General features: G+C 38.4%; 1 protein-coding gene across 1 annotated transcript in view; it reads left to right on the top strand.

Moving 5' to 3' along the window:
- The window catches only part of LOC133631457 (aminopeptidase N-like), a 46,848-nt gene extending 37,000 nt beyond the window's left edge, over window positions 1-9,848 (top strand). The window contains exons 16-19 of the mRNA XM_062023658.1: window positions 2,834-3,001; window positions 3,128-3,268; window positions 6,743-6,806; window positions 8,771-9,848. Coding sequence (XP_061879642.1) covers window positions 2,834-3,001; window positions 3,128-3,268; window positions 6,743-6,806; window positions 8,771-8,917 — 520 coding nt within the window. The 3' untranslated portion in view covers window positions 8,918-9,848. The remainder of the gene's footprint in view (window positions 1-2,833; window positions 3,002-3,127; window positions 3,269-6,742; window positions 6,807-8,770) is intronic.
- Window positions 9,849-21,076: the final 11,228 nt, after the last annotated feature.

Genomic DNA, 21,076 nt, shown 5'->3' with positions numbered 1-21,076 from the left:
GAAACACAAATTAACTACAATTAGAAAAGCTATACGTGCATTTATATTAATCTACCGACACGTCCAAAAAGACCAGAAAATGTCACAAGATGTGTTGCAAGTCAGAGGAGTCTGACTATTAAGGGCTATGTAAGTAAACTTTGATTGATTGATTGAACTTAACAGAATACAAATAAACACATTTATTTAACGGGAGTCTGTCCTGCTTAACTTAAACAGAATAAACTCAGTGTGCAGCTTTATGATAGAGCAGTTCTCCAACATTCATCACCATGAAATCTACTGTGACAAAAATATTTGTCTTATTGTGTCGACTGTCAACATTTCAATTGTGCTTTATTATTGAAGTAACTCTCCGCTAGGTGGGGTTATTGTATGTATGCTACATTGTGTTCATTTGCTGTTAAATAAAAGCGTTGCACACTCTTAGCTCATTAATGCGGAATAAATGACACGCCACTAATAGTTTAAACCACATCAATCTTTGCCTATCGAAGGGTGCAAACAGAATGTGTAACATCCTCATTGAATGACGACGTGCGCTCCATCTCGGGCCAACTGCACTCAGTGACGAAACAAACACACTCACATAAATATTGCGCTTATTGCGAGCATTAACAGCAGAATACTTCTATTTGAACTTGTATACACTTTTTGTATAAACTTTACGGTGCACACCGACCCGGAAAAATGAAAACAAAATAACGGGCTCTGGTGGCCACTTAGTAAATAAAAATACAGGACAAAGTGAATCCCTTGACAGCTTAATACGTAACGCTTACTTTTGATCTTAAATGCGGGACGATTCTTTTTTCCAAGGGACGGTTGGCAACCCGGTTTTCGACTCGGCTGATATTTGGCATCAAGCCAAATCTACGTAACTGTATGTGTACAAAAGAGGAGCGAGTTAACTATATTACTTGTCGATCTCACTGCTTGTTGTTTCATTGTTCAGCTCAGTTTGAAGCAAAGACGGTAATACTTTAGTCATGCCACCCTTGGGAGGCCCGTTTTAAAGCAGCATGGCACTTTCGTATTTAAAACGTTAATGTACTTTATTTTTCGGAGTATAAGTCGCACCGGCCGAAAATGCATAATAAAGAAGGAAAAAAACATATATAAGTCGCACTGGAGTATAAGTCGCATTTTTGGGGGAAATGTATTTGATAAAACCCAACACCAAGAATAGACATTTGAAAGGCAATTTAAAATAAATAAAGAATAGTGAACAACAGGCTGAATAAGTGTACGTTATATGACGCATAAATAACCAACTGAGAACGTGCCTGGTATGTTGACATAACATATTATGGTAAGAGTCATTCAAATAACTATAACACATAGAACATGCTATACGTTTACCAAACAATCTGTCACTCCTAATCGCTAAATCCCATGAAATGTTATATGTCTAGTCTCTTACGTGAATGAGCTGAATAATATTATTTGATATTTTACGCTAATGTGTTAATAATTTCACACATAAGTCGCTCCTGAGTATAAGTCACACCAACACTTTATGAAAAAAAACTGCGACTTATAGTCCGAAAAATACGGTACAAAAGACTGTCTCTGAAACGCTTGTTTTCTTTTTGTGTCATTGGGTTGCTTGAGTGTAGTTCACTTTCACGACACTGGAGGAGGCATTGAACACATCATCGCATCAGCAAGCTCTGAAAGTTGCGGTCAACTTCGTTGCCAAACAGTCACATGAAACGGACAAAATGAGTTGCAGTACAGTTTTAAGCACATAGCAAGTGATATTAAAGCCTATATAAAGTAACTCACTTTGTATTGACGCACACTGCCAATTAAAGGATTGACAAACGAAGCTCACCGTAACTTTCAGAGCTTGCTGATGCAATGATGCGTTCAATGCCCCCTCCAGTGTCGTAAAAGTGAACTACACTCAAGCAACCCAATGACACAAAAGGAAAACAAGCGTTACAGAGACAGTCTTTTTTACAGTTAACTTTATCGATATTTTTGAATCCCAAATGCCTTCATACTGTGCTTCACGCACCCTCTTTATTAACCTGTAGAATTGCCTTTATTTGCCTGCATGCGGATGGAAAAAAAATACCGGTATTTTTCAAAGGTAGCATAGTACCGTTTTTAATTCATTAGTACCGCAGTACTTTATGAGGATCCCAACCTGAAGCATAACATTTTCCAAAAACAATTTGAAATGTGGACTCGTCAGACAACAGAACACTTTTCCACTTTGCATCAGTCCATCTTAGATGAGCTCGGGCCCAACGAAGCCGGCAGCGTTTCTGGGTGTTGCTGATAAATGGCTTTGGCTTTGCATAGTAGAGTTTTAACTTGCACTTACAGATGTAGCGACAAACTGTAGTTACTGACAGTGGTTTTCTGAAGTGTTCCTGAGCCCATGTGGTGATATCCTTTACACACTGATGTCGCTTTTTGATGCAGTACCGCCTGAGGGATCGAATGTCCCTAATATCATCGCTTACGTGCAGTGATTTCTCCAGATTCTCTGAACATTTTGATGATATTACGGACCGTACAACCCTAATGTCTACTGTTGAGGACATTGGTCCTCTGGAATATACAAAATAACAGTAATAGCGAAGGAAGAAGTCCGGCCCCCTGCTCCTGAGATTTCTGGAAATGTGGCCCCCAAAATAATTCAGTTGAATATCTCTGGATTGCGCCAACTACATTTGGGGAGACTCGTAACCCTGACATTTTTGATCCCAACCTAAAGCATAACAATTAACTTGTATCTTCAAAAACGTGTATGTACTACTGTACTCCCAATGAAGTATTGAATAAATACAAGGTGTGTGTGTGTGTGTGTGTGACACAGTATCCACGCCAACTTGCGGTCTGTTGTCTACTGCCAAGCCGTGGCTGCAGGCGGGGAAAAAGAGTGGGAGTTTGCTTGGAACAAGTTCCAGAGCAGCAAGGAAAGCTCGGAAAAAGACCAACTCCGTCAAGCTCTGTCCTGCACCAAGAAAATCTGGTTGCTCAGCAGGTGAAGCAAAGCAGGGATGAATCCTAACGAACTCTGATAGTAGTTTATGTTTCGCTTGGAATTCTTTTATCAGACACACCCCTTTGATAAAGTCAGTCTGTATGTTAAAAATTGCTTATCTTGCAGATATCTAGAGTACACTTTGGACCCTGAGAAGATTCGACTAATGGAAGTCACTTCCACTATCAGCGACATTGCCAGGAATGTCGCCGGACATGGACTGGCCTGGAACTTTCTGAGGGCAAACTGGGACTACATCAGTCAGGGGTTGGTTTCCGTTTACTTTTCTTCAGTGCATTTCCTAAAGACCTAACAATAACTTCCCCGTTGGTATAAAAGTACAAAACCCAAAACCAGTGAAGTTGGCACGTTGTTTATTTCGTAAATAAAAACAGAATACAATGATTTGCAAATCCTTTTCAACTTCTATTCAATTGAATCGAGTAGATATTGAATAGACAAGATATTTAATGTTCGAACTGAGAAACTAATTTTTTTTTTTCCAGTAATCATTAACTTAGAATTTAATGGCAGCAACACATTGCAAAAAAGTTGGCACAGGGGCATTTTTACCACTGTGTTACATGGCCTTTCCTTTTAACAACACTCAACTGAGTAACAACTGAGGAGACCAATTTTTGAAGCTTTTTGAGTGGAATTATTTCCCATTCTTGCTTGATGTACAGCTTAAGTTGTTCAACAGTCCGGGGGTCTCCGTTGTGGTATTTGATACTTCATAATGTGCCACACATTTTCAATGGGAGACAGGTCTGGACTACAGGCAGGCCAGTCTAGTACCTGCACTCTTTTACTATGAAGCCATGCTGTTGTAACATGTGACTTGGCATTGTTTTGCTGAAATAAGCAGGGGCGTCCATGATAACGTTGCTTGGATTGCAACATATGTTTCTCCAAAACCTGTATGTACCTTTCAGCATTAATGGTGCCTTCACAGATGTGTAAGTTACCCATGTCTTGGGCACTAATTCACCCCCATACCATCACAGATGCTGGCTTTTGAACTTTGCGCGTATAACAATCCGGATGGTTCTTTTCCTCTTTGTTCCGGAGGACACGACGTCCACAGTTTCCAAAAACAATTTGAAATGTGGACTCGTCAGACCACAGAACACTTTTCCACTTTGCATCTTAGATGAGCAGCAAAGCCGGCGGCGTTTCTGGGTGTTGTTGATAAATGGCTTTCGCTTTGCATAGTAGAGTTTTAACTTGCACTTACAGATGTAGCGACGAACTGTAGTTACTGACAGTGGTTTTCTGAAGTGTTCCTGAGCCCATGTGGTGATATCCTTTACACACTGATGTCGCTTTTGGATGCGGTACCGCCTGAGGGATCGAAGGCCCGTAATATCATCGCTTACGTGCAGTGAGTTCTCCAGATCCTCTGAACATTTTGATGATATTACTGACCGTAGATGGTGAAATCCAAACAAAAAAATATCTTTCCAGACAAAAAAAACTTTGGTTCCAAATCCTTTTTTGGTTACAACTCAACTTCAATCTTGTGGTGTGGCCTTCTCAGGACAATATGTTGGAAGCCTTCTTATTGGTCAGTGTGGGATGATGGTGCAACCATTTATGAGCAGCCTGCTGACTACTCCCTCAACACATTTCGGGGGAAAATACCAAATACTAGAGGTGGGCGATATCGACCAATAAGAAGGCTTCAAACTAATGTTCAGAGGAGGCCTCGCTCACAAGATTGAAGTTGAGCCTTAACCAAAAAATTTATTTGGAGCCAAATAATAATGTTATTTGAAACCCAAAAAACTATTAACCCCTCCAGAAAATATTTGCAACCTAAAAAATGTATTTTTATTTTTGTCCACCAGTCCTGATTCATGTGAGTGCGTGGTAACATGAGGAGCGGCTCTAATAGGATAAAAGGTTTTTACCAGGCTGTTGTCGTCCACTGCAGCTTATTTAAACATGCAGCGCGTCATTCAGTCCAAAGTTCATCAAGTTTAATCAGCACTTATCTTTTTTCCTCATAATAAACATCTCAATGTTTGCTGCGTTACCAGGAAGTATTTTTTGTTAATATAAGGTGCGTTTGTTTTAATCACAAACAGGTAGGTGTGAGCTTGACCCGAAATAAGCCGCAAGATTTTGAATGTTGTTCAAAGTTGTTCTTAAAGGCCTACTGAAACCCACTACTACCGACCACGCAGTCTGATAGTTTATATATCAATAATGAAATCTTAACATTGAAACACATGCCAATACGGCCGGGTTAACTTATAAAGTGCAATTTTAAAATTCCCGCCACACTTCCGGTTGAAAAACTCCTTTGGATATGATTTATGCGCGTGACATCACGTGCTTTTATACCCAATCATGGCACCCACTCTTTTTCAGTCTTTTTTGCCGCTTGTGCCAGCTTTTTTGAAACATGTTTTAAAATTTCAAATGAGCTAATATTTGGAAAAAGTTACATTTTCCAGTTCGAACGTTAAATATCTTGTCTTTGCAGTCTATTCAATTGAATATAAGTTGAAAAGGATTTGCAAATCATTGTGTTCTGTTTTTATTTACCATTTACGCAACGTGACAACTTCACTGGTTTGGGTTTTCTATATGAAGGGTACCAAATTCACTTATTTTATCAGTGTGCCTTATAAACCGGTGCGCCTAATGTACAGAACATTTTTGGTCGTGCTTACCAACATCGAAGCTATTTTATTTGATACATGGTGAAATGTTAAGTGTGACCAGTAGATGGCAGTCACACATAAGAGATACGTGTAGACTGCAATATGACTCAAGTAAACAACACCAACATTTTATATGTTCCATTGAAAATATAGAACATTACACACGGCGCTCAAAAATCTATCAAAATGTTTTAGTACGACTTTGGTAAGCTATGAAGCCACACCGCTTGATGGATTGTACTGTGCTTGAACATAGGAGTATTATTATGGTGTGTGTATAAGGTAAAACATATTATCTGGCGTTTTGTTTCGCAATATTATGCAAAAGAAACTTTTCTTACCTTCTGGTACCTGCTGATCTGTATTTGGGATCTGCATAAGTCCTGAAAATTTGCGCGCATCCGCCTTTGTAGTCTGTGGCGACACCGTAGTCGATAAGCTTTTTCTTTTTCTCTATCTTCTTGTTATGGGACATTCATCCTCCACTGTTGCCTTTTCTCATATAAAGTAGTGTAAAGTTCTTACTTATATCTGTCAGTAAACTCGCCATGAAAGCGCTAAAACATACTGGTGTAGTGAGTTGACATTATTCACCCAAGGAACTTTAGTTATTAGAGAGTTCCGGTCAGGCGGTTTTTCACGTGACACATTTCCGGCCTAGTTATTACACTAGTGAGCCACGGATGAGGAGATGCTGAGGAGCGTCTTTTGTGTGAAAAAAAACCCTGAATAGACCTGCTCATCGGAAGTGCGCTTTATAATCCGGTGCGCCCTATGGTCCGGAAAATACGGGTATTTCCACATGAACACGCAGAAAATGTAGGCAAATTGGTCAGTTGAGGTTCGGTACCATATCGGTTCAAATGTGAAAGGTATCCATCCCTACAACCAAGGAATATTTTAATTGTTCCTAATATTTAATGTTTCTCTGTAGGAGTGCCGCCAAATGTTTACTTTGAAACAATTCTTAAGGGTTAATAAAGTTTCCATTTGATTGACTCAAACTTTCCTCATATTAGTGAAGATGTTTGAAACATTACCAACATGTTTTCCAACATTTTGTCTTCAGAGACGGAGCCAAGCTGATTGACCGCGTGACCAGGAGGTTCTCCACAGCGTTTGAACTTCAGGAGGTAATCTGTTGTGAGCGGTAATGTGATGGGCAAAGTCCAGTGTGATTCTTACGATATCACTGGTGTTGTCTTGTAGGAATGAAATATTAACTATGGAACAAAAGTAGGGATGTCCGATAATGGCTTTTTGCTGATATCCGATATTGTCCAACTCTTTAATTACCGATACCGATATCAACCGATACCGATATATACAGTCGTGGAATTAACACATTATTATGCCTAATTTGGACAACCAGGTATGGTGAAGATAAGGTCCTTTTTAAAAAATAAAATAAAATAAAATAAGATAAATAAATTAAAAACATTTTCTTGAATAAAAAAGACAGTAAAACAATATACAAACAGTTACCTAGAAACTAGTAATGAATGAAAATGAGTAAAATTAACTGTTAAAGGTTAGTATTATTAGTGGACCAGCAGCACGCACAATCATGTGTGCTTACGGACTGTATCCCTTGCAGACTGTATTGATATATATTGATATATAATGTAGGAACCAGAATATTAATAACAGAAAGAAACAACCCTTTTGTGTGAATGGGGGAGGGAGGTGTTTTGGGTTGGTGCACTAATTGTAAGTGTATCTTGTGTTTTTTATGTTGATTTAATAAAAAAATAAAAAAACGATACCGATAATTTCCGATATTACATTTTAAAGCATTTATCGGCCGATAATATCGGCATCTCTAAACAAAAGAATAGATTACAGTGGGATCGCTTTGTTGTCATGGTCGTGGTCGGCAACAATATTAGGGGCCGTCCATCAGTGCAGGACAAATAAAAACAAAACAAGGCAAGTCATGAGAAAAACAGTCACACAAATTGGGGTTCTAAGCCATCACAAATTATTTTTTAAAAATGTTTATGTTACAACATTTTTGATACCTTTTTAATCAAACTTGAATTTACAGTGAGACAGTTAAAGTACCACTGACACACACACACACTAGTTGTGGGGGAATTACTCTCTGCATTTGACCCATCACCTTGTTCCACCCCCTGGGAGGTTGAGGGGAGCAGTGAGCAGCAGCGGTGGCCGCGCTCGGGAATCATTTTGATGATTTAACCTCCAATTCCAACCCTTGATGCTGAGTGGGGGCCCATTTTTACAGTGGCAGTTAAGGGAAATGTTTTAGTGACGGAGCAGGAAGGCGCTAGTTAACAATACTTTAAAGCAATATACCGTATTTTTCGGAGTATAAGTCGCACCGGCCAAAAATGCATAATAAAGAAGGAAAAAAACATATATACGTCGCACTGGAGTATAAGTCGCATTTTTTGGGGAAATTTATTTGATAAAATCCAACACCAAGAATAGACATTTGAAAGGCAATTTAAAATAAAGAATAGTGAACAACAGGCTGAATAAGTGTACGTTATATGAGGCATAAATAACCAACAGAGAACGTGCCTGGTATGTTAACTTAACATATTATGGTAAGAGTCATTCAAATAACTATAACATATAGAACATGCTATGAGTTTACCAAACAATCTGTCACTCCTAATCGCTAAATCCCATGAAATCTTATACGTCTAGTCTCTTACGTGAATGAGCTAAATAATATTATTTGATATTTTACGGTAATGTGTTAATAATTTCACACATAAGTCGCTCCTGAGTATAAGTCGCACCCCCGGCCAAACTATGAAAAAAACTGCGACTTATAGTCCGAAAAATACAGTAAATGAGGTGAATTAATTTATATAGTGCTTTTTCTCTAGTGACTCAAAGCGCTTTACTTAGTGAAACCCAATATCTAAGTTACATTTAAACCAATTGTGTGAATGCTTTGGAGCATTCACACAATTAGTAAGTAAACCAAGGCAGCTTCGTGTATTAAACCTTGGAAAATGACAATGATGTGGAAAATATACGTAAGTCTTGAAATGGTGCGTCTAAACACGGTTCAAATGAAGAAAAGGTCTAACAATTGTACTTGTGTTTGGTGTGTGGACAGTTGGAGAACTTTGCCACCAACTACTATCTGGGTTCTTCTTCCCGGGTGGTGGCCCAGGCCATTGAGAGGACCAAAGTCAACATCCAGTGGGTGGCTGACAACAAGGCGACCATAGCGGACTGGTTTCGAAGCAGATCCGACTGGTAGGCAAACAACTGTGCTTTGGCTCCGTCAAAGTTCTTCTGAATCCAGAATATGGAGAATAATTTCTGGACCAGAAGACGAATCAAATGGCACAAATGACGCACTTTTTCCAAACAGTTTTCTCAAATTAATCGGAGATGTGGATGAATATCAGGAATTAATGCATTGTTGATGTCTTTCTTTGTACTGCAGCTGAAAGACTTTGATGATGCTAGAACAGTTTTAAAATAGCCAAAGAACACAATCTTTTTTAATTAATCATGTGTTGCTAGCATGTAGGGCTGGGCGATATATGGAATATACTCGATATATCGCCAGTTTGTCTCTGTGCGATATAGAAAATGACTATACCGTGATATTCGAGTATGCGTTCTCACGGCATTTCTTCACTCTTTCTTGTCTCTGCTTCTCACAGAGACATAAAACAAGCGCACCTTCTTACACACGTCACATACTGTGACGCGTGCAACGTCACACGCCCTCGCCGAGCAGACAGGTAGCGGCATGGGTAACGTTAGCTGTGATGTTAGCGAAGAGGTGCGAGTGGTAATACGAGAGAGAGAAGGTGCGAATCTGGTAAAAAATGAAAAAATAATTAATCCCCAAGAAAAACAGCAGGGGGTTTGGCTTCAAGCGTGAAGATGTCCAACAAGTATGCGGCAAAAGCGTTAGCAACTTAGCACCATTGCTAATTTGTAGCACCATTTGAAAAGTCACCCGCTAGAGCATGGGTGTCAAACTCTGGCCCGCCGTGTAATTTCACTTGGCCCTTGAGGCGATATCAAATTAACACTAGAACTGGCCCGCCGATTATATACAGCGGCGGTGCCGCGGTAACACCTCATTCACAGCTAATTGTCATACTTGCCAACCCTCCCGGGAGACTCCCAAATTTCAGTGCCCCTCCCGAAAATCGTCACGTCCGCTTTTCATCCAGTCCAAGAAGTGCTGGCCTAGTCACGTTATATGTGCGGCTTCTGCACGCACACACACGTGAATGCAACGCGCACTTGATCAACAGCGATACAGGTCACACTGAGGGTGCCCGTATAAACAACTTTAACACTGTTAGAAATACACGCCACACTGTGAACCCACACCAAACAAGAATGACAAACACATTTCGGGAGAACATCTGCACCATAACACAACAGAACAAATACCCAGAATCCTTTGCAGCACTAACTCTTCCGGGACGCTACAAGGTGTGTGTGTGTGTGTGTGGGGGGGGGGGGTTTGGTGGTAGCGGGGGTGTATTTTGTAGCATCCCGGAATAGTTAGTACTGCAAAGGGTTCTGGGTATTTGTTCCGTTGTGTTTATGTTGTGTTACGGTGCGGATGTTCTCCCAAAATGTGTTTGTCATTCTTGTTTGGTGTGGATTCACAGTGTGGCGTATATTTCTAACAGTGTTAAAGTTGTTTATACGGCTACCCTCTGTGTAACCTGTATCGCTGTTGATCAAGTGTGCGTTGCATTCACGTGTGTGTGCGTACAGAAGCCGCACATATCTTGTGACTGGGCCGGGATGTTGTTAGAATGGATGACAAGCAGACGTGACGACAGCTCGTAGTCGACGTTAAAGGCAGTACCTTTAAGACACGCCCCCAAGACTGTGGTCCGGGCGGACTACGAGGTATAATGACTGATGAACACCTTCGTTGGATAATGAAGGTTGCCTCAGCTCAAAGCCTGAGGCCCGACATTAATGAACTAGCATCCAAGAAAAGATGGCAGGTATCTGGCTTGGGCACATCAGATTAGATCAGTGTGTTGCAAACTGAGTAGTTTAAAGTCCTGAATGGTTGGTTTATTCATTGTTATTTTATTTTCAAATTTATTAGCCTGTGGAAAAAGTGAATGTTGATATTTACCTCAGAAGGCTGCAAATAGAAAAGAGGCATTCAATTTTTATTTAAATTGTATTTGATATGCCATTGATATTTTTTAATTATTATTATTATTATTAATTTAAACTCGATTTTGCATGTCACTATAAAGTTACATAAGCCTTGCTTGTTCAATATTCAATGCAAAACTTGTTTGGGTCCCTATTAAAAGGTTCATTTGTTCAACCTTGGCCCGCGGCTTTGTTCAGTTTTAAATTTTGGCCCACTCTGTATTTGAGTTTGACATCCCTGCGCTAGAGAATGAAGAGTGTTTGAAACTCCGCATGTCAACATCTCCGTTCGGTGCCACACCAACAAAATGCCGGAGCAACCAGCACTGACCCAATTGAGCATGACGTCTTCCATTTCCACATCAACACCGTATGAAACAAATAATCAAAAACAGAAGGAGATAACGTCCGCAGGAACCTACCACATAGCGAAGGACATACACTATTTGATGTCCTATTATGCAGCTCATTTTTATTTGACATTTATTGAAATATCTTGTGTGACATCATGCACAAAAGTGCACTTTATTTGTTTTAAAATATTGTAGTGGCGTTCTGTACAAAAAGTGCACGTTAATTTAGTGTTGTTTTGATATGTCATCTTAGTGACATCATGCACAAAAGTGCACTAATAGCTTGTTTTAAAATGTCTGACAATCTTGCACTTTCTGTTTGGAAATGACATGAATGTTTGTGCCACTGCTTAATAACTGTTTAATAAATACACTTTTGCTAAATTGACTTAGTTGTGATTTCCCTCTCTGCATGAAAGTTTAAAATTAATGCAGTATGAAGAAGAATGTTTGAATGTAGACACATAGAATCATCATACTGCTGTGATTATATGCATCAAGTGTTCATTCAAGGCTAAGGCAAAATATCGAGATATATATCGTGTATCGTGACATGGCCTAAAAATATGGAGATATTAATAAAAGGCCATATCGCCCAGCCCTACTAATAGCATGTTTTATAGCAGTGGTTCTCAACCTTTTTTCAGTGATGTACCCCCTGTGAACATTTTTTTAATTCAAGTACCCCCTAATCACAGCAAAAGCATTTTTGGTTGAAAAAAAGAGATGAAGAAGCAAAATACAGCATTCTGTCATCAGTTTCTGTTTTATTAAATTGTATAACAGTGCAAAATATTGCTCATTTGTAGTGGTCTTTCTTCAAATATTTGGAAAAAAATATATACAAATAACAAAAAACTTGTTGAAAAGTAAACAAGTAATTCAATTATAAATAAAGATTTCTACACAGAAGTAATCATCAACTTAAAGTGCCCTCTTTGGGGATTGTCAAAAATGTCCTCTCCTGTTGTTCTCCCCTCTAATATTTTACAAAAAAGTATGTGCTCATAAATATCGTCAGTATCGATGTATCTGACAAAACCTACAAGTTGTGCATTTCCACTAATATCTGTGGATTCATCCAGCTGGAGGGAAAATGAGTCGCTAAGTTTTCCAACAACTTGCTCAACAATGTCTTTTCCCATTTGATCTACTCTCCGGCAAACAGAGTCATTTGATAAAGGCACATTCTTTATTTTCTCGGCTGCGTTTTTATCCAGTATTGTCTCGGCCAGCACTGCAGCGGCTGGAAGTATCAGCTCTTCAGCGATAGTGAACGGCTTTTTGGCTTCAGCAACAAGCAAAGACACACCGCGTAAGAAGCCTCCAGGGCTTTGGCTGATGTTGTGGAGGCTTTCCGCATCGCGTCTTGAGATGACCTGAATTCATTTATGCTAGGTTCACACCAACGGCGCTTTGACGGCGCTTTAAAGCGGCATGCAAAGCGGCATGCAAAGCGGCATGCAAAGCGGCGTTAAAGAGTAACAAAGCGTGATTAAAGCGTGAGGGTCCTAATGGATCGTGGGAAAGCTTGTAGTGAAGCGGGACATGCGGCAAGTTCGCCAAAATGTTTTAAACGGTTTCAAAAAATTCTGCGCTCTGTCAAGAATGGAATAAAGCGCAGAGAGAGTATCAAAGCGTGACAAAGCCTGACAAAGCTCAGCAAAGCTTGACTCAAAGCGTAGGAAAGCTTAACAGATCTTGGTTCAAAGCGCAATAGGAAGTGACTGTGATGTTGACGAGTGACAATGAAACTTGATGTAAAACCAACACAGGATTACAAATCCATTCTCTTTTGCATCATTGCCTTTTTTATACGATGATCATTGTTTCTGTACTTCTGCTGTTTGATGTTGCAGTTTAACATTACTGTCTATCATTTTTCTGTATGAAAATGTTAATAATAAAGAGAATATGTTGCGTTTAAAAGAAATGCCTTTTATTGTTGTCAACTAGCATAAGAAATGAAAGATAGATATTTATTAAGATGACAAAGAAATAAACGAAATGAAGATATAAAACATAACGAAAAAAAAAGAGAAATTGAAAAAATAAATGAATATAAAAAAATAAAAGAAATGCCTTTTATTATTGTCAAGTAGCATAAGAAATGAAAGATAGTTATTTATTAAGATGACAAAGAAATAAAAGAAATGAAGATATAAAACATAATATAATGAAAACAAAGAGAAATTGAAAAAATAAATGAATATAAAAAATAAAAGAAATGCCTTTTATTGTTAACTAGCATAAGAAATGAAGATATAAAACATAATATAACGGAAAAAAACAGAAATTGAAAAAATAAATGAATATAAAAAATAAAAGAAATGCCTTTTATTGTTGTCAACTAGCATAAGAAATGAAAGATGGATATTTATTAAGATGACAAAAAAATAAAAGAAATGAAGATATAAAACATAATATAACGAAAAAAAGAGAAATTGAAAAAATAAATGAATATAAAAAATAAAAGAAATGCCTTTTATTATTGTCAACTAGCATAAGAAATGAAAGATAGATATTTATTAAGATGACAAAGAAATAAAAGAAATGAAGATATAAAACATAATAACGAAAAAAAAGAGAAATTGAAAAAATAAATGAATATAAAAAATAAAAGAAATGCCTTTTATTATTAATAGTCAACTAGCATAAGAATTGAAAGATAGATATTTATTAAGATGACAAAGAAATAAAAGAAATGAAGATATAAAACATAATATAACGGAAAAAAAAGAGAAATTGAAAAAATAAATGAATATAAAAAAATAAAATAAATGCCTTTTATTATTGTCAACTAGCATAAGAAATGAAAGATAGTTATTTATTAAGATGACAAAGAAATTAAAGAAATGAAGATATAAAACATAATAAATAATAAACATAATGTAACGGAAAAAAAAGAGAAATTGAAAAAATAAATGAATATAAAAAATGTGTGGAAAACAGTATACTGAGTTTTTCCACATTTTTTTCTTATTTTTGTTGTAACAATGCACAACAGAGCTTGATAATCGTGTCAGAGCCTGATTTAAAGCGTCAGGATCGCATCAAAGCGTAATAAAGTTCAATAAAGCGTAATAAAACGTATCAAAGCGTGATTTAAAGCGTATCAAAGCGGGATCAAATCGTGAGGAACGGTAACAAAGCGGCAACTAATTTGTATCAGAGCGTATCAGAGCGTATCAAAGCATAACATTACTTAGGAGATCGGGATATTTGTGGAAAAATTGACAAAAATGACGGCGCTTTGCTGGCCGCTTTAAAGCGGACCAGGCATTTGTCTCCTCTTTAAAAAATCAGGTGTCTTACCGACATGGCAAGCGTGTTTTGTCCGGAGATGCCGCTGAAGATGTGCGGGCTTCATGACGCTGTTCGCTAACGTTTCTCCGCAGAAAAAACACAATGCCTTGGCGGGGGTCACAACTCGAAGCCGTAAATCCCATTAACACATATTCTTCGGAATACTGTCTGAATTTTGCCGGCTCAGGTTTGGCCTTCTTTGGCACAAGTTCCTCCTTGTTTTCAGCTGCATTACTGCTACGCTGAAACCAAGCCTCCATTGTTTTCTACATCGATAGTTGATTGACAGTTGGTGCCGTGTGGCACCGCCAGGTAGGGTCAAACCATCATGGCATGGGGGAAACTCTGGCTTTATGCTAATGATGGGTTGATGAGGCGTCATGAAGCGTTTCGACACATTGCAAAACTGTATTGATACTGTGTCGATACCGTGTCACTAAATACTGACATCTGCTGGACATTAAAAATCCCTACAGGCAACCTATGGACCGACTCAACTGACACTGATATTATGACCTAGTATATACAACAGGGGTCACCAACGCGGCGCCCGCGGGCACCAGGTAGCCCGTAAGGACCAGATGAGTCGCCCGTTGGCCTGTTCTAAAAATAGCTCAAATAGCAGCACTCTCGTCAGCTGATGCGCGAGCGCGTAACTGCGGCTGCTTGGCAACCAGCCAAACCCCACTTAATAAAATGATATTTTATTTTAGAGCACATCCACATCCCTATTCACCTAGGCAACCCCAGGAAATGTATAATTCGGCATTATCAGTTTACGTTCACGCGCAGGTATAACGTCTCGTCTCGTCTGCTGGTGTGCGAGCTCGGTAATTAGACAGCTGTGTCAAATAAAGGAGGACAAAAGACGCCAGCGCAGAGTGGAGAAAGCTTTGGTTCATTACAGATAACACAGAGTTGTGCCAAAAGTGTACTATAACCAAAAGCTGAACGGACAGCCGGTAAGATTGCACTTTATTTCTGTTTGTGGGTGTGGCGCACCTGTTGCGCTGGTGAGATGGGAGGGGTGCATGTAGCGTGCTTAGTCTGGAGGTTAAATACACACGGTGTTTTGTGTAACTGTTGTTTAGTAAGGAAGTGTTGTGATTCTTTGCTTGGTTTGATAAATGTTGGAGCAGTTTGCTTCATCAGGAGGGTGAAGTCGCTCAACTTAAAGTGTTGGATTTAACTGTGTTGGATCATTGGCTGCTAGTGAGGGCATAGAAAAGGGGTATTTTTCTACCAGTAGACAGCGTTTAAGATTGAGTGTTTCACTGCTAAATTAATAATATATTTATATTAGATATGGATTTTAAATATGTATCTAAAATAGGTGGTTAATTGGTTAGGTATTTATGTATTTGCATATTGGGTTTTCTGCTGCATTTATCTATTGTGTTTCTGGTGTTAAATGTATTTTATATGTATCTTGGTGCATTTATATTGAGACAATTTATTTAAAATTTGAATTAACTTGAAGGGAAAATATTAATCAATTTTCTTGCACTTGTTTAATTGTTAAGTGTTTGATAGCCTGATTAATAATTGTAAATTATGGGATTGATAATTGATTGATTTTTTTACAGCATGTTAATCTTGTGGTGTTTTGTCCTTAAAGGTTTTTCACCTACTAAAGAAGCTAAAGGCTACTAAAGACAGCTAATGACAGCTAAAGAAACTAAAGTCTACTAAAGTCTACTAACACTGCTAAAGACTGCTAAAAAGACTGAAGAAGAAAAAAGAAGCTGTTTCTTCATTGGAAAAACTTGCAAACTAAAGGAAAATAAAAGGAAAAAAGTAACTACGGTCTGGTCTTTTGAGTGAAATCCAGAAGCCACATTCAGCATTGGTACATCCCTTCAAGTGTGGAATAAGCACAGTGAAAAAAGCAAAACACTTGACAAGCACTTACCAGTGAGCTGCCTCTATTTTTTTTAAATGTTACGTATTTACTAGCAAGCTGGTCTCGCTTTGCTCGACATTTTTAATTCTAAGAGACAAAACTCGAAAAAAATTTAAAAATCCAAGAAAATATTTTAAAGACTTGGTCTTCACTAACTGACAAAGAAACAGATAACAGATTTGGTGTCCAGTTCAAAGTGTGACATGATTTATTTAAAAATTTGAGAGTTGACTTTTGTATTTTACATGAGTTATTATTTGTACAAACATGGTGCAAAGTAATTCATGATTTGTTCAAAAATGTTAGTGGCTAGCTAGTTAAAATGGGATATTGTGATTTCACAAGACTGTCTTAGAAGTGATCATTTGAAAATGTTCAATTTGAAAAATGTGCACTTAGAGAAAATATAAAAATAAAGTGTTGCATATTGATATTTATCTGTTTCTATACATATTAATTGTGAGAAATCATTAAGATGATCAGTGTTTCCACAAAGATAAATATAATTAATTATCAATAATAACATAGAGTTAAAGGTAAATTAAACAAATTGGCTACTTCTGGCAATTTATTTAAGTGTGTATCAAACTGGTAGCCCTTCGCATTAACCAGTACCCAAGAAGTAGCTCTTGGTTTCGAAAAGGTTGGTGACCCCTGATATACAATAATATAAACAAAGTCATTGTATTTCATTTAGGATTATTTCATATCTTCATTTAAATAAAAATATATTTTTATCTTTTTTAGATACAGTCAATAAATAATGTGAACATGTATCGTGACTAGGATGGTAGAAGGTGGGGATTGAACCCCAGTAACCAGCAACCCTCCGATTGCTGGCACGGCCACTCTACCAATTTGGCCACGCCGTCATTCCTGTAACTTTCTCTAGTAACAGCATTCCATGATTAATATCAATAAATTAACATTAATAATAAATGACAGAAAAATAAGCACACGTATGACTGAGAAGTCATAGTGTAACTTTGTGTGGTGTTTGAGTTGTCCGACTTTTTGTGTGGCCATAAACGCACCAGTGGCTTAGTGGTATGCGTGTTGTTGACGAACACCGTTAGGGCCGCTTGTTGTCACTGTCACTCAAAGTTGCATTTCAAAATTACACAGAATAAATGTGTTTATTTTGTTTAGAATTCATATGGGTTTGATTTGGTGCGCGGCATATATTTGCTGTGCGCAGAGGACGCTTGAGCAGTGCGCAATTGCGCAGGCGCGCACCTTAGAGGGAACGTTGCTCACAGGGCACAGAGGAGGCGTCAGTGCGACACAGTTGGCGTATCGGTCACGTGACCAAAGCAGCTCATGATCGGTCACGTGACTTTCTAAAAGCGGTATGCGCACCGACACAGGGTATCGCTCTATGAGCTCGACGCATGCGCCGATGCATCGGTGTTGCCGGACCCATCACTAGTTTATGGTAATGAATGGAATAGCCTACTTGATTTGGTGTTCAGTTTATGAACTTACATTCCTATTTTGTTGAAGTATTATTCAATAAATGTATCTATAAAGGATTTTTGAATTGTTGCTATTTTTAGAATATTTAAAAAAAATCTCACGTACCCCTTGGCATACCTTCAAGAACCCCCAGGGGTATGCGTACCCCCATTTGAGAACCACTGTTTTATAGGACAAGAATGTTTGTTGTAGTCCAATTATTTGCAGGATAGGATTCATGCCCAGATTATTACCCGGTTCATATATGTCACGATGGGCAGCACCTGAATTACACTACCGTTCAAAAGTTTGGGGTCACCCAAACAATTTTGTGGAATAGCCTTCATTTCTAAGAACAACAATAGACTGTCGAGTTTCAGATGAAAGTTCTCTTTTTCTGGCCATTTTGAGCGTTTAATTGACCCCACAAATGTGATGCTCCAGAAACTCAATCTGCTCAAAGGAAGGTCAGTTTTGTAGCGTCTGTAACGAGCTAAACTGTTTTCAGATGTGTGAACATGATTGCACAAGGGTTTTCTAATCATCAATTAGCCTTCTGAGCCAATGAGCAAACACATTGTACCATTAGAACACTGGAGTGACAATTTGGACCTTTTTACTGCATAGACTCAGCAACCCCACCAAATCTGACCATGCATTAGTGTCAATGTGCTCATTTTCTTTCTATGGTCTAAAACTGTCTCTCAACCACCCAAAAAATGTCTGTTTCTCAGCTGTGGTCCGTATGGGACTCGGTTGCAATACACCGTTCACCACTTGTGGCAGTCGGTTAACTGTCAAAAATGTAGGATAGGATAGACCAGGGGTGTCAAACGTATGGCAAATTACAGCTTTTATCCGGCCCGCGGGATGAGTTTGCTAAGTATAAAAATTGGCCGAAATGTCTGAATAAAAGAAACTGCTGTTCTAAATGTGTCCACTGGATGTCGCAATAGCAAATCTTTGTAGATGATGCTACATACACTACCGTTCAAAAGTTTGGGGTCACATTGAAATGTCCTTATTTTTGAAGGAAAAGCACTGTACTTTTCAATGAAGATAACTTTAAACTAGTCTTAACTTTAAAGAAATACACTCTATACATTGCTAATGTGGTAAATGACTATTCTAGCTGCAAATGTCTGGTTTTTGGTGCAATATCTACATAGGTGTATAGAGGCCCATTTCCAGCAACTATCACTCCAGTGTTCTAATGGTACAATGTGTTTGCTCATTGGCTCAGAAGGCTAATTGATGATTAGAAAACCCTTGTGCAATCATGTTCACACATCTGAAAACAGTTTAGCTTGTTACAGAAGCTACAAAACTGACCTTCCTTTGAGCAGATTGAGTTTCTGGAGCATCACATTTGTGGGGTCAATTAAACGCTCGAAATGGCCAGAAAAAGAGAACTTTCATCTGAAACTCGACAGTCTATTCTTGTTCTTAGAAATGAAGGCTATTCCACAAAATTGTTTGGGTGACCCCAAACTTTTGAACGGTAGTGTATGTAAAAAATAAACCACATGATGTTAGTGCACCAGTCGAGGAAAATGATCAAACTACATAAATAACATACTGTAATTTGAATTTGATATATTTTTTTTATCTTGATAGATTGAAAATTAACACCAATTAGTTGACTGATGAACAATATCTAATCATTCATTCAGAAAATATAAATAAGGGCAAATAACAATAGGATACTTTTAACCGCAACATGTAAGTGTAAAAAAAACAAAACATTATGATTTGTACAATTTCAGCATCTGCTTGTTCTATTTTTAAACAAAGAAAACAATCTGAAGTCGTCTTTATTTTTAAGTTATCGTGCCGTGATTTTACCAGTCCGCCCCACTTGTGAGTAGATTTTTCTCCATGTGGCCCCCCATCTAAAATGAGTTTGACACCCCTGGGATAGACTGTATTTATCCCACAATGGGGAAAATACGTGGTTGCAGTACAGATACAAAAAAGTCCACAAAAACTATGCTAAAACAAGAGGGAAACAGCAAAGAAAGACATTAAAGGAGCACAGAGTTGATCCAACCAGCTGCCACTTGAGCGGCGCCGTTTCTACATGCAGCTACAAAGTCAAACACAGATCTAGTCAAGAAGAGGGTGCCAAAACCTCAACAATTTATACTCCAACACAAGCAAGACGTGCCTGGGCAAGGATGGTTACACCCTATTGTAGTAAAAAAAATAGCTGTTGAGATGCAAAATAGCAACCCTTCTGTCGACACCAACAACAGTCGTTAAAGTGAACTTTCCCCTCGTTAGCGCTGAGATGTCATTGGCTAGACCAGAATCACCCGGGTTCCATTCAGTTGTAAAAATGGCACAAAAGGAGCTTCTGTGACCAGAATGTTTCTAACTCCTGTTATTTGTTGGAGGCTATATGCAGAGTCTTTTGGGAATGGTTGAAAGGACAGTGTTGTATGTGGGAGTCTGGTGTCGCAGGCCACCTCCTCTGTTTAGGGATGGTTTTTCAACCTTCACATCAGAATCAGAATCACTTTATTAATCCCAGAGGGGAAATTAATATTTTCAGCTCAATCCCATTCAAGAGCAGACAAACATTACAGGGAGACAGAACAAGATCACTGACGGGTCTGACAACTTCCGGCGCCCCTTATAAAAAAGGTTGGGGGGAGGGGGGTGTAAGTGAAATAACAACAAAAAATACAAATAATCAACTAATAATACACACTGCACACACACGATTGCACCATCCGTAGACAAGCACCCAAACAAAAACATAATTTCAACACCAACACACACTGTGGTGGCCTCTGCGGTTTTCCACGCCATCGTCTGCTGGGGTGCGGGGAGCATGGCCAGAGACAGAGAGCAGACCCAACAAAGCAACCAAGAGAGCAGACATACAAACCCTGTTTCCATATGAGTTGGGAAATTGTGTTAGATGTAAATATAAACGGAATACAATGATTTGCAAATCCTTTTCAACCCATATTCAATTGAATGCACTACAAAGACAACATATTTGATGTTCAAACTCATAAACTTTATTTATTTTTTGCAAATAATCATTAACTTAGAATTTCATGGCTGCAACACGTGCCAAAGTAGTTGGGAAAGGGCATGTTCACCACTGTGTTACATGGCCTTTCCTTTTAACAACACTCAGTAAACTTTTGGGAACTGAGGAAACTAATTGTTGAAGCTTCTCAGGTGGAATTCTTTCCCATTCTTGTTTTATGTAGAGCTTCAGTCGTTCAACAGT

The sequence above is a fragment of the Entelurus aequoreus genome, linkage group LG16 (genome assembly GCF_033978785.1).
Source record: "Entelurus aequoreus isolate RoL-2023_Sb linkage group LG16, RoL_Eaeq_v1.1, whole genome shotgun sequence".
NCBI lineage: Eukaryota > Metazoa > Chordata > Actinopteri > Syngnathiformes > Syngnathidae > Entelurus > Entelurus aequoreus.
Note: the sequence above shows the minus strand (reverse complement) of the source record. Positions and strands in the feature narration are given on the sequence as shown.